Source organism: Carcharhinus amblyrhynchos, chromosome 8 (assembly GCF_965287045.1).
Source record: "Carcharhinus amblyrhynchos chromosome 8, sCarAmb.v2.hapA, whole genome shotgun sequence".
In the NCBI taxonomy this organism is placed as follows: Eukaryota; Metazoa; Chordata; class Chondrichthyes; order Carcharhiniformes; family Carcharhinidae; genus Carcharhinus; species Carcharhinus amblyrhynchos.
The window spans coordinates 19,740,037-19,755,233 of record NC_137331.1 but is presented as its reverse complement, the minus strand read 5'-3'; the positions used below and the strand labels follow the sequence as shown (position 1 = coordinate 19,755,233).

The window sequence follows — 15,197 nt, the reverse complement described above, 5'->3', positions numbered from 1 at the left end:
ATAGGAGTCTGACATAGGTGTCCTTGTTATCTAGGTGAAGTACTTAGACAGCAATGTCAGCATTTGATATTTTTGCAGCATTTAAAATATGCAGTCTCATCTCTATTACTTCAGTGCTTCTCATCCTTATATTTAGCATTAGATCAAACTGACCATGATATTTCATCTCGTGTAGCGTACAGAATGATCTTGGAATTGAGTGCTTTGCGAACGAAGTGTCAAAGTCAGGGATTTATTGTAAATGGAAATTTGGTGCAGAGGGAGAAGGAGGTGATTATTTTGATTCTTTTTGTTTTACCTCCAGTAGCTGGAAGTTTTCTTCTTTGCTAGGAAGACAAAGTGTTCAAATAATCCTCTCCTTCTCTATTGCCCTTCAAGAACTGTAACTCAGACACCAGCTCAACCAGTTCTATTCAGGAGAGGCTGGATAAACTGGGAATTTTTTCTTCTCTGGAGTGTAGGAGGTTTAGAGATGATCTTTTAGCAGAGTATAAAAATAATGAGGGGTATAGATCAGCTATATAGTCAATATCTTTTCCCAAAGGTAAGAGAGTCTAAAACTAGGGAGCATTGGTTTAATGTGAGAGGGGACAAATACAAAATGGTCCAGAGGGGCAATTTTTTCACACAAGAGGGTGGTCAGTGTCTGGAACAAGCTGCCAGAGGTAGTAATAGAAGTGGGGACAGTTTTGTCTTTTAAAAAACATTTAGACGTTTACATGACTATCAAGCAATATGGTCCAAGCGCGAGCAACTGGGACTAGTTTAGTTGTTTAAAAAAAAGGCAGCATGGACAAATTGGGCTGAAGGGCCTGTTTCCATGCTGTAAATCTCTATTTATGACTCTAACAGATGATGAATTTTCTCAAGCCCCAGACACCTACCATAGGTATGGTTGTCCAGGGTCGCAATGCTTTCAAGAAACTACCACATGTTGCAATTAAGGACATACCACTTTCCCTGTCATGCCCTTCTATCCTTACTTATTTATTTGACTCTTTAACTAGAAAAGGTATTGACTATATAGCTGATCTATACCCCTCATTATTTTTATACTCTGCTAAAAGATCATCTCTAAACCTCCTACGTGCCAGAGAAGAAAAAATTCCCAGTTTATCCAGCCCCTCCTGAATAGAACTGGTTGAGCTGGTGTCTGAGTTACAGTTCTTGAAGGGCAATAGAGAAGGAGAGGATTATTTGAACACTTTGTTCCAGGAAGCACTCACCCATTTAGGTTAAGTAGAATTTCAGAAATGGCCAATGGCCAGGAATAGGATGATTTGACTGCATATTGGGCAAGTATAATGATGCAGGATATAGTGATGCAAGAGCCTCCGTCCTTGATTTTGAGGTATTTACAACTTTTGTAGATGAGAACAAGCACTGCAGGATGAATGAGATCACCATAGTAGCACATGCCATTCAGACGTAGGGGGCGGGGGGCAGTCAAAACAAATATAGTTGTTACAGGAGACGGTACAGTCTAAGGGCAACATGCTGTTCTTTCCCATCACACTCATGAGTTCAAAAGGCTGTGTTCCCTGCCTGCTGTCAAGCACATTAAGACAACTGTGCAGATGAACCACACTTCAGGGTTTGAAGGTAGTCATCATCAGCATGTACCTCAAGGAGATAAGTGTAATGAAAGCCCAAATTGGGGATGTCAGATAGGTTTGGATTCATACGGGTGATTCCTCAGTAGACATGGGACATGCTTAAGTCAGTCTGACTTGTCTGATTTGCAGAATCTTTTCCCAGATGATAATGGTGTTCGACATCTGAGTAAAAAATTATCAGTAATGATTTTATCAATAATGATTTTATCAGTTTTGGCCATTTAATGCATTAGATCATGAGAAAAGGAAAGAACAATATTAGAATTGAACTGATGGGCAGAGTGTTATGGCTTGACTCGCCAGCTGGATTTTCCATAAATCAGTGAACTTCTGAGCACAATGGTGCCATAAAAATTCCAATGTATTTTTAATACTCCACATTTGAAAGTTACGCCAGAAATGTGAAGGAAACTAAAGATAAAATTATTTTGTCACAAGTGAATCTTCACTGAATTGGGTCAAGTTAAGTAAATTATTATGGAATTTTATGTTGCATTTAGGGTTCAATTCCTTAAGGTGATTAGGAAGACAATTGTTTCTAAAAACCGGACTATTCAGTTACTGTGAGGCCAATAAGCAGCTGTATTTTTCACTGCTGAAGTCTTGGTCTGATTTCAATGTAATTCTGCAAATTCATGAATAGAGCTGAAACAACAACATGAATAGACAGACAGGATTCTGGTGCAGCACTGGTTGTGGGTCTTTACATCATTCCCTGATAAATAAGTAAATTATCTTGTTAAACTCTTACTTGACAATTAAATATCAGCGAAACCGACAATAAGTTTAACAGTTAAGACAACTTCTGGTAATAGCTTGGAACACACAGTTAGTTGTGTTGTAAGCTGGCAATTATTTTGTAATATAATTAAATTTTATGTTTAATTTAAGTCTTTGTTACTATGGATCTGCGAGAAATAAGGACATAATAAGAAACAAAAACAAGTTGCATTTATATAACATCTTTAATCTGGTAAAATGTCTCAAAATGTTGCACTAGAGCATTATCACTTCAAGGGATGTTGAGACAGGTGATCAAAAAGTTAGTTTAAGGGGGAAGATTTTCAACAGTTTGAATCATAGAACCCTACAGTGCAGGAAGAGGTTCTTTGGCCCATCGAGTCTGCACCGATGACAATCCCCCCCCACATCCCTACATATTTTACCCACTAATCCCTCTAACCTAAGCATCTCAGGACACTCAGGGACAATTTTAGCATAGCCAATCAACCTAACCCGCACATCTTTGGACTGTGGGAGGAAACCAGAGCACCCGGAGGAAGCCCACGCAGACATGAGGAGAATGTGCAAACTCCACACAGACAGTGACCTGAGCCGGGAATCGAACCCAGGTCCCTGGCGCTGTGAAGCAGCAGTGCTAACCACTGTACTACCGTGCCGCCCTTAAACATCCTACCATTTCTTAAAGGGAAAAATAGCATGGAACAATATATCACATGAACAAGCCCTTCGGCCGGTCCAGGAAGATGATCCAGCTTTTTGCAAGTCTTATTTTGTCCATTGTAGTGTTTTTTCAATGAGATATATTGATGCAGGCAGTCTTTCAGTTTGATATTTCTCATTGGTTCCATCAGAATGCATCAGACATGTTGAGTTATTAATTGTAATCAGCAAGATAGTTAATTCTGAGCAAAATGCTTTCACATTTACTCACACATTTATATATATTTTTCTCACCAATCCTTCTGAAGATTTTGATTCATTACTGGGATACAGTTCACAGTTATTGATTTCCCTTTATTACAATGCCATTATCTATTTTTGGGCCCTGACAGTGAATTTTCTTTTCATTCTTGGGAACCCCATGACCAAACACAATCCGCCCTCACCCAACATCCTTAAGCATGTTCCTCCAGCAGGGATTAAAGTGATGAGGAGCAGGAACTCCAGCTGCTTATTGTTTCCCTTCACAGCAAAGGGCAGAGGAGCCAAATGTAGCAATTTGGAACATGACCCTATTTGCAATCAAGCTGATGTTGGTAACAAAACCTGAAACCCTCCTGGTTTGCACAGCTCTGCCGCTCAACGTAAAAGCTCACTGAGCCATCAGGGGAAGTCTTACAGTGACATTTAAACAAACAATTAAAGCTACTAAAGTGGAACTTTATGTTTTGTTGGCAAGCATTCCCTGAAAACAATGTTGAGCGGTTGTTTTCTCCAAAACAGAGCTGTAAACCCACATCAAGATAGGAAGCAGTTAATGCAAATTTCCTTGAGTGCCAGGCCTCTTAGAATCCCATAAATCTAAGACAAGACCTAGAGATACAAACAATAGCAAATCAGAATAGTTACAAGTTTCTAAGTCATCTACTGCTATTTCAGAATCGATTTCGGCACAACCAAAATGAATGCCTTTGTGATTATTTTCTGTATTTTAGTTATGATAAGACTAAAAAAGCCTCATATTAAATCAACTGCTGCATGTGTCTGCAAAGTTGAGTGAATTTTCTACTCACTTCAATTAAGACTAGAATTTCTGAGGAGCAGAATAGCCTATGATAGAGGTGTAAGAGAATGCTTTCTCCTCGTTCTGCAGTGCCTTCTAGCTGATTTGCTTTGGCCATGCATTTCCCAGACCCTCTAGCTGAAACCTGTCCTTTTGTATCTTCCTCTTCCTTTTCCCCTTGTCTTTCTGTCGATGTTATTTATCTGTACCAACGGCTCACAGTGTATTTACATCCAAACTGCAAAGCAAACAGATGGGAACCTCAGGAAAAAACATGACGAAAAGCACCAGTGTGATCGGGGATATGTACAGCATGGAAAAGAATGATGGCAGCCAATCTGACACAGCTGTGGGCACCGTTGTCACCGGTAGCAAGAAGCGACGATCCAGTATCGGCGCCAAAATGGTGGCTATCGTCGGTCTCTCAAGACGTAGCCGTAGCACTTCACAGCTAAGCCAAACAGGTAGGCACCACTCTTTATAAAGACTTATGCAGCCATTGTATTTTAGAAGTTGCCACAGCCATAATTCCAATCACTAATGGCTAAATTCTGGATCATGGCTAGTTAGAATGATGTATTTATTATGTTTACACTGTTTATACTACCTTAAAGTTTTGTAAGTAACAATGCATTTTTAATTCCTATGTATAAGGAAAAGTGAAATGAACGTTGTAGTGCCTCAAAGTACCTTGAAAAACAGAACTTTGAATATGTGTTGAAAAATACCAGACAAATGCGAGACTGTTTTCAAAGGCAAAGGCAGCTTTGGACAAGTAAGGATACATTTTATCCTCATTTAACTTGTACAAACAGCCACACACCAACCCATTATTAATTACATATTATTATTTCTGAAAGAGTTTGAAAATTATGTCTACAAACCAAAGACATAATCTCTATCAAAAACTTTTACTTTGTATTTGCAGGTGACACTAGCTACAAAATGGTGAATTTTGAATTTGGTGAAAGTGGAACTGAGTGCAGATTATTTATTGAATTGCATGTTAATCTTCGCAAAATTAAAAGTAAAAATGCTTTAAATAAGGAAACTCTCCAATTTAGAAACTTCTGGTATTTCACCCAATTTCCTTATGTGAAAAAGAAATCTCACGTTAAATACAAATCAGATGTGTTATATTGGACATGGTTATCATTGGTGAAGGTAGGGTGAAAATGAGAATTGTAATTCATTTCATGTTAATACAATAATTGCTAATATTTTTCACAAACATCTATGGAATTCAACTGTTAACCATCAACACACTACTATTCATAACCTACGCCCCAATTTTCAAAGCTGGAAGATTGCTATCTGCAATGAGTACTTCTTTTTCATTCAAATAAATCTATATATCCATATTAAATTCAATATAGAGCATGCTTTTCATAAAATTCCTCGCAAGTATCCATAGTACACATTATTCCAATCACCCATGCAATACCAGATGTTTTTAAAAATTCTAGTATCACATTCGACAACACAATGGCTATTTTATGGTTATTCAGGGAATGCATTATTTATCAACGAAGTTCCCAAAAGTCACTTTAGAATACTTCTTGAATTTTTTTATTGCCATAAAATTACTTGAAAATAAGCAATTCAGTTCCAACATATCCATGTTTATGCTCTGGAGGAACAGTAGTTCTAATTCCACGTGCTTGGCTTGTTTCCATATCCTTGTCTTCAATCATCTATTCCTAAATCTTGACATGGTTTCTGTTTTAACCATAACTCTGGTAGTACATGTCTGTAATATTGGGCAAGATTCCGTGCCCTCCCCTCAGCACTTTTCTCAGCAGTGGAAGGCGGTGCCTTTCACTGGTGGTGGGACCTTCTGATTCCACTGCTGTCAATGAGAATTTTCATTGAAGACACACCAGACCTGTGGGAAATCAGGAAGAAGTCTGGCAACACCAGGTTTAAGTCCAACCAATTTATTTGATAGTAAACTCACAAGCTTTCGAGGTTAACCTCTTTGTCAGGTGAATGGAGAGTTCTCCACTCACCTGACTCTCCATTCACCTGATGAAGAGGTTAACCTCGAAAGCTTGTGAGTTTACTATCAAATAAATCGGTTGGACTTAAACCTGGTGTTGTCAGACTTCTTACTGTGTTTACCCCAGTCCAACGCCGGCTTCTCCACGTCGGAAATCAGGAAAGTAGGGATGCACCATCAGTGGGACTAGAGAACCCTGGCCAAATGTCTGGAACCTTCGATTACTGGAAACAATCTCTTTCCATATATTCTGTCCCATCCCTTCATTATTTTAAAAGCTTATATCAAATTAACCTCTCTATTTCAATAAAAACACCCTTTGTCTGGCATTGCAGCAAGTGTATGTATGTTCCCCATCCATATTTCCTGCCAAAGACAGAAAGGGGATGCAACTAAAAATTCAGACTGCAGCATATGAACTCTCTCAGGATGCATCAAAACCATTCCCTCAGCTGTGTTACTGGTTCTCTACGAGAAGAAACTTTTCAAAAACTTCACAAAAGTAAACTTCATGTTGAATTTTTAAAAAGTGGGACATCTTTGTGTGCATGTGAGAGAGAGAGTCCAGTCGTTTTGATTACACACTTGCTGTAACCTGTGTGATTTGTGTTCAATAAGCTTTAGAAATGGAGATTCAGAGAGTGGGCGGATAACTCAAAGGAGTAAGAAGAGTGCAGATATCTTCATGCAATTTTATTTCATGTTCAAACAAAGTTAAGCTTTATGATCAGCAAATTACTTTGCCTGTTTACATTTAGAAAAGGTCAATGCTAATCAATTGCAGATGTAAAACAGACACTGACCTCAAGGGAAGATAAATGTGCACCTTTTTCCTCATTCTAATTTAAGTAGTCTTTCTCAACAAAGCTGCTGAATTTTAAAAGTGAGGACAGCCTATTAGGAGGAAAGAGAAACAGAGGATGGGGGAAAAGGGACAAGAAGCAAAACGAAATGAGAGCGAGGAGACCTCTGGCTTTGTGTCAGTTCCCCCTGGGTGAAGCGGTGTGAGTGAGGAGAGTGGATGGATGATGAGATTAAGGTGATAATGGAGCAATTGGAGGTGAAAATTAAGGCGTTTGAATGGGAAAAGATCAGGCTACTGATGAGAATAAAGAATTGAGGAAAACACAAGTGATTGTGCAAAGGGACAGTAAGGGAGTAGCTGAGGGTGACATTTTCCCTACAAGCCCTATCATAAATTTAGCATGCAACCATTGGTGGCTTCTTTTCACATCACACCAATAATTAACATTGAAGTAAAGAAGAGACTGAGAGAAGCAAAAAAAGTGCTAAAGAAGAGAAACAGAAGAGAAGAGATGAACACAGGAGGAGAGACAGAGAGATAAAGCAGCTAATATGAAAACTGCAGAGAATGGTAAGAAAGTGATCATGTTCTTGGCGTTACCACATGGAATTTGACAGGAAATCACAGTAATTAAAAGATCACTGAGAGATTGCTGCCTGTGTCCCATCAGAATTCAGAGATTTTTTTTGCTTCCAATGTGAATTTATGATGTTGCTAAGTTGAACTACATGTTGAGCATCTGACTCCTACTAATCACAACTAGAAAATAAAGATTAAAGTGTGGAAAATTCCCCCTACTCATGTGGTGTGCAGATCCCACCTACCCCGAGACTGAACGTTCCCATCCAATGACAATGGACCATTCAGTGGTCTATCCCACCCTCAACAATTCCCACGGTGGATCAGAAAATTTACCTCTACATCTAATGCACCAATTAGATCTATTTGTGTTTTATTTTAAATGAACAAGTAAAATCAAGTACATTTATCGGGGTGGTGCATCAAAAGAGGAAGTGTTATGACAGCCAAATCTGAGTCAACAGAGTAACTTGAATTGAGAGTTGGCTCTGTTACAGATTTATATGCAAACTGGCAGATGATGAGTGCGATGTGAGTGCATTTAGACATAGCTGGAAGAATGATTTGAATTTATACAATTGTGTTTCTTCTAAACATTCCAACTACTTATTATTATGACTCCAAGGAGATTGTAGTCATGCAAGCAAAGCAGACAACCCTTTTCTGTAGAGCAGGATTTCAAAAGTATAAAGGAGGCAATGCGGACTCCCACCTCAGCCACTCTCAACAGTGCTTAACTCTCCACCCTCACCCCTGACCCACCAACACCCATACCTTCCCCCCGCAACCACAAACTCATAACCACCATTTAAAGGGTTAGAAGTATTTGAAACAGTTTTAAAAATATCGTTATGGTGAGGTCTTTTAAAACATATATTAAAGCTACAAGTATGCTGACCAAAACTGGAATTACTTCAGCTGGTGATGTCAAAGAGGGGGAGGGTGGCCTCATCATTCCTTCTTCTCACTAGTCCTACATGTGGATCTCTGCAGTGATGCCTCACTCACCTTTGTAAGGCAAGGGCACAATTTTAATCATGATCAGTGGCGACCAGCATGGCATTGTCGCTGACTGGAAGATCTGAGCTTAGGTGTTAATAGTTGTACTGAATAGGGTAGGTGCATTTGTAATTGTTCACCATTTTGATTTTGAAAACGATTTTGGTGACTAACATTACTATGGGCCGTAACTATTGGCGTTTATTGGTAGGGGGATTGAATTTAGGAGCCGCAGCGTCATGTTGCAACTGTACACAACTCTGGTGCGGCCGCACTTGGAGTACTGTGTGCAGTTCTGGTCCCCACATTATAGGAAGGATGTGGAGGCTTTGGAGAGGGTGCAGAGGAGGTTTACCAGGATGTTGCCTGGTATGGAGGGGAGGTCCTATGAAGAGAGACTGAGGGATTTGGGGTTGTTTTCGCTAGGAAGAAGGCAGCTAAGAGGGGATCTTATTGAAACATATAAGATGATTAGAGGTTTAGATAGGGTGGATAGTGATAGCCTTTTTCCTCAGATGGAGAAAGCTAGCATGAGGGGGCATGGCTTTAAATTAAGGGGGGGGGTAGTTATAGGACGGATGTCAGGGGTAGGTTCTTTACCCAGAGGGTGGTGAGGGATTGGAATGCCCTGCCTGCTGCAGTTGTAAATGCGCCTAGTTTGGGGGCGTTTAAGAGATCCGTGGATAGGTTTATGGATGGAAAGGGTTTGGTTTAGGTTAGAGGGTTATTGTTTTTTAACTGGTCGGCGCAACATCGTGGGCCGAAGGCCCTGTTCTGCACTGTAATGTTCTATGTAACACTCATAGGAAATTCAGATCGGTAAACTATGATCTTTCATCATTAAAATAAATGGACAGAAAGTTTGGATCTGCGAATCCCTTAACTTCCAAGCGCTGCAAGTATTCTTAAATGAGGTCAGCTGATCATGGGATCACAATTGATATTTTCACAGGTGCCTAATTTTGTGTTAACTTTAAAATCTTAACTTCTTAATATTCATGTTTAACATTTTAAATAATGATTTTTTTATCAACACACATCCCAAAATATATTGAATATTAAATTAGTTACATCACAACTAATAGTTTAAAACTTTTACAAATCTATTTATCTTGATAAAAATATTCCAAGGCAGTAAAAGTAGCAGACTCAATATTAATTAGAAACATTAAAATTTTCAATCAGGAGGGATAAACATTTTCTTTCCTCTAGCCTTTGAAAGAAATTAAAGTATTTTTTAGCATTTCAGCCAATTAAACTATTCAAATGTGGAAAGTTTGAGGCTAAAATCTGGTGATTATACTGGTGTTCTGCACAGCACGAGTGTTTTCTCTGAAAAGAATACAACAAGAGTAGAGAGACCTAATTCATCTTTGCTGCATCGGCCTAAATTTTCAATGGGAAATGAAGGCAGGACTGGAGGTGAGCCCTTGTGCAATTTCCTGCATGGTTCTGCCTTTGGGTCATTTTCAGTTAGGCAGGATTGGGAGATTGCTTCTCTCCCGCAAAAGTTGGGGAACCAATTAGACCATATTAAGGGGCTTGTGAAAACCACTCTTTACGCACCAACTGGAATTTTGCATTTGGGTTGAGTTGCAGAGATGGTCGAGAGCTTTATGTTTTTAGATGTCCAGATCATCAGCAACCTGTCCTAGTCTCCCCATGCTGACACTATAGTTAAGAAAGCCCATCAACGCCAAATCTGAGGTCAAGTACCAATTCACCTCCTTCTCTGCTGCCATCAGACTTTTGAATGGACCTACCTTGCATTAAATTGATCTTTCTCTCCACCCGAGCTATGATTGTAACACTACATTCTGCACTCCTTTTCTTCTCTGGGAACAGTATGCTTTGTTTGTATAGGTGCAAGAAACAATACTTTTCACTGTGTACTAATACATGTGACAATAATAAATCAAATCATATCAAAGAAAGGTATATGCGCCAAACATGGCCAAGGAATGGTCTAATATTTCACGTCAATGTACCTCCAATGATCAGTGCCCCATCCAGCTACTGATCCCTCCCCCATACCTGCCGTAGACAAAGGGCCATGGCTGTGGCCACTGGCCATCTGGTGGAACAGTTGCCCCTCCTTGCTGATGGCTTGGCAGATGTGCCCGTCTTGACTTGAAATTTTTGAAAAGCTCTTCATCAGGCACATGCATCTTGAGATGCCCTCTCTTTCACCTACCTACATCAGCAGCTCTCACGTCTGACAGTGAGGCTGCTGATCTCCACATGTTGGAGGTTCCAGAGCCTGAACTTTGTCCTTTTTGGGCACCTGGTGGCAGCCACTTAATGGGTCACTTTGTCAAAAATCATCATCGAAGTCCTAAAGCTGGCACCTTTGTATTCCTGACCTGCATTCCCACCTCAATGGTACCGACATAAAAAAATCAAGCTGTTAGAAATCTGAAGTTAGTCAAAGGCAGCAAGGTTGAAAAAGATGAGAAAACAGGCAAGCAATTGACAGCTAAATATCACACAGGCTCCCGAAGGTAGGGGAGTCTAAAACTAGAGGGCATAGATTTAAGCTGAGAGGGGAGAGATACAAGTGTCCAGAGGGACAACTTTTTCACACAGAGGGTGACGAGTTTCCAGAACAAGCGGCCAGAGGTAGTAGTAGAGGTGGGTACAATTTTATCTTTTAAAAAGCGTTTAGATAGTTACATGGGTATGATGGGTACAGAGGGATATGGCCAAATGCGGGCAATTGGGATTAGTTTAGGGGTTTTAAAAAAAAGGCTGCATGGACAAGTTGGGCCAAAGGGCCTGTTTCCATGCTGTAAATCTCTACGACTCTGTGACTCTTAACTCAGTTTCTCCCTCCAAAGACACTGCCTGACCTGTTGGGTACTTGCAGCATTTTCTGCCTTTACATTCAGATTTAAAATATCTGTAATATTTTGTTTTTGCACATAAATAGCATGGCTGCAAGTAAGTGTCAAAGGCTTGGGAACTCTGGTCTGAAAAACACATCTCCTGACCAGCCCCTCAAATCCTAACCACTATCTACAAAACACAAAGTCAGGAATGTATCGAATATTCTCTACTTGCTTGGATTAGTGCAGCTCCCACAACACTCCAGTAACTCAACACTATCCAAGACAAAACAGCCTACTTAACTGACACTCCATGATCACCATAAACATTCATTCCCTCTACCACCAGCACACAGTGATAGCAGTGTGTCCCATCTATAGGATAGAACATAGAACACTACAGCACAAACAGGCCCTTTGGCCCACAAGTTGCGCCTATCACATCTATACCTACCAAGCCATAGAACTATCTGTAACTTCCAATCCCATTAGATCCCATATACTCATCCAGAAGTCTTTTAAAAGACCCCAGTGAGTTTGCTTCTACCACCACCGATGGCAGCCAATTCCACTCACTCACCACCCTCTGAGTGAAAAACTTTCCCCTAACATCTCCTCTGTACTTGCTTCCCAGCACCTTAAACCTGTGTCCTCTCGTAGCGACCATTTCAACCCTGGGAAATAGCCTCCGAGAATCCACCCTGTCTATTCCTCTCAACATTTTATAAGCCTCTATCAGGTTGCCTCTCAACCTTCGTCTCTCCAGGGAGAAGAGACCTAGCTCCCTCAACCTATCTTCATAAGGCATGCCTCCCAATCCAGGCAACATCCTTGAAAATCTCCTCTGCACCCTCTCAATAGCTTCCACATCCTTCCTGTAGTGAGGTGACCAGAACTGTGCACAGTACTCCAAGTGGGGTCTGACAAGGGTCTATAGGATACATAGCAGCATTTTGGCAGGGCTCCTTAGACAGCACTTCAGCAATCTCCAAAATTGACAATGAATTCCCAACGAAAATCAGGGCAATTAGTAGAAATTAGAAAGAGCTTTTGCTGAGACGGATTTTTAATCAGTAAGCGATTCAAGGGTTATGGCAATATGGCAGGAAAGTGGAGTTGAGAATTATCACATCAGATCAGTCATGATCTCATTAAAGGCCAGAGCAGACTCAATGGGCCAAATGACCTACTGCTGTTCCTACATCTTATGGTCTTTTCACATCCTCAGGGCATTGCAAAATGGTTTTATAACTAATTATTCATAAATCATTCACTTGTTTCTTTTGGCACAGTATTAATCTATTTAAATACAGCAAGCTCACAAAAACAACATGTAAAGCGTGCATGGTTAATCATTTTTAGGTTGAAGGAGCGGGGATGGAAATGTAGTCAGAAGTCTCACAACACCAGGTTTAAGTCCAACCAGTTTATTTGATAGTAATCCCACAAGCTTTCGGAAACAGTGTTCTTTTATCAGGTGTGTGGAAGGAAAGCTTGAGGGATTACTATCAAATAAACGGGTTGGACTTGAACCTGGTGTTGTGAGACTTCTTACTGTGTTTACCCCAGTCCAACGCCGGCATCTCTACATGATGGAAATGTAGGCAAAGAGCCTTAGAAATTTGATCATGCCTGAATAAGGATGCGGTGCAATCCCTCATTAATACTGAATTGGAAAGTTGTTGACACTGGAGGCAGCTTTCCATTTATAGCTGTGTGGTAGGATTGTCTGGCTGGGACACCAACCTCGAACAAAAACAACAAGCCAAAATATGAGGGCAAGGCATCACAGGGAGCGACAAGGGTTGGGCGTGAGCTGAGAGAAATGTGGCAGAGCATGATGAAAAGGGAACGTGTCCTCTCTCTGTCTGATCCCAACAACCTAGAACCTAAGGTGACCCCGGAAGGGTAAGGCAATTGGAGGTGGGGGACTGTGAGTTGACCACTTACACTCTACATCTCCTGGCTCCACATTCGGATAGAAAAATTAATGTACTTATTTGGGGACAGGTTCCCTTCAAGGACATCTAGTTAAGCCATCAGGCCTGATATCTGCTGCATTCAGGACAAAACAATTCCTGGTTTGGATCCTAAAACATGTGCAAGTCCCTTATTCATATATTCAAGGGGCTTTCTGATATGAATCATAGAATGGGTGCAGCATAGAAGCTGATGCCAACTTTCTGCAAGATCAATTTAGCTGATCCACTCCCCAGCCCTTTCCCTGGGGCCCTGCTAATGATTGCCCTTTAGGTGCTTATCGAATTACCTTTTCAAAGGTAAGATTCAATCTGCCTTCACCAGGGTAACCAGACTGTACACAGTATTCCTAATGTGGTCTTAGCAATATCTTGTGCAACAACTTCAACAAGACGTGCTGCTTTCAATGTTTTGACCAATTAAACCAAACATGCCAAATGCCTTCTTCACCACCCTGTCTACCTGTGATTCTACTTTCAAGGAGTTATGAACCTGTACTCCTAGAACTCTTTGTACTATAATTCTCCCCAATGCCCCACCATTAACTGAGTAGGTCCTATCCCAATTTGATCTACTAAAGTGCATCACCTCACATTTATCTAAATTAAACTTCATCTGCCATTCATTGGCCCACTGGCCCAATTGATCAAGGTTCTGTTGCAATCCTTCTTCACTGTCCACAATGCCACCAATCTTGGCGTCACCTGCAAACTTACTAACCATGCATCCTAAATTCTCATTCAAATCATTAATGTAATGACAAATACCTGTGGACCCAGCACCAATCACTGAGGCACACCACAGGTCACAGGCCTCCAGTTTGAAAAACAACCCTCTACAACCACCTTCTGTCTTCTGTCATCAAACCAATTTTGTAGCCAATTGGCTACCTCACCCTGGATCCCATGAGATTTAACATTGTGCAACAACTTATCTTGCGGTACCTTGCCAAAGGCCTTGCTAAAGCCTATGTGTGCAATGTCGCCTATACTGCCCTTATCCATCTTCTTGGTTACCCTTTCAAAAAACTCAATCAAATTTGTAAGATGTAATATGTACACTCCTCAAGGCATTACTATTTATTTCCCAAAGTTCCCTAACATCCATGCCGTTCTCAATAGTAAATACCGATGAGAAATATCCATTTAGGATCTCATCCATCTCATGTGAATTTGCACATAGATGCCCTTGTAGATCTTTTCCCAAATTTTCTGTTTCCCCAAAGAAATTTGCTTGTTTACAAAGATGCTTTGAGCGTCTTTTATCTGGGAAACTACATGAATAATCTAAATCTCTGAGTGAAATAACTATAGACCTCCTGTCCTTAACAAAATCTCAGAGGTGAATTAACCATTGTTTGTTTTTCGCTTCTGACTCTGACCTTATTAAATAAACACAGGTTACCCTTTGAAATGTAATTAACTGAGGTCCGTTTACTAGTTTCTCAACCAAGTATTTCTATTTATCTACATTTAAAGTTCAATTTCTAAACCAAAAGTTTTTTAAAGCATATGAATTATGAAATCAGATAATCAGAGCAGTGCTTACAATTTCCTGATTACTCTGCTCTTTCAGAAATCAATTGAAAGATCCTGTTATTGAAAAATAAATAACAAATGTGTTAGAATGGATTTTAACTTATAGTTCAGTGAATGAGGGATGCTGATTTGAAACAAGCACTCAATAACAGACAAACTGATCCCAACAAGACATTTTTTCACAAAAATACAAGGATGTCTATTTCCATAAATAACAATGCATTAACAAAATGATTGAGATGTGGGCGGCACAGTAGCATAGTGGTTCGCACTGCTGACTCACAGTGCCAGGGACTGGGGGCACTGTCTGTGTGGAGTTTTCACATCCCTGCCGTGTCTGCGTGAGTTTCCTCCGGATGCTTCAGTTTCCTCCTACTGTCCTAAGATGT

The 15,197-nt window shown here is 40.3% G+C and overlaps 1 protein-coding gene across 22 annotated transcripts in view; it reads left to right on the top strand.

Moving 5' to 3' along the window:
* Positions 1-15,197, top strand: part of rims2a (regulating synaptic membrane exocytosis 2a) — a 1,020,455-nt gene that overhangs the window by 864,314 nt on the left and 140,944 nt on the right. For all 22 annotated transcript variants that reach the window (XM_080193752.1, XM_080193745.1, XM_080193738.1 and 19 more), the window contains one exon: positions 4,330-4,547. In XM_080193752.1, coding sequence (XP_080049878.1) covers positions 4,330-4,547 — 218 coding nt within the window. The remainder of the gene's footprint in view (positions 1-4,329; positions 4,548-15,197) is intronic.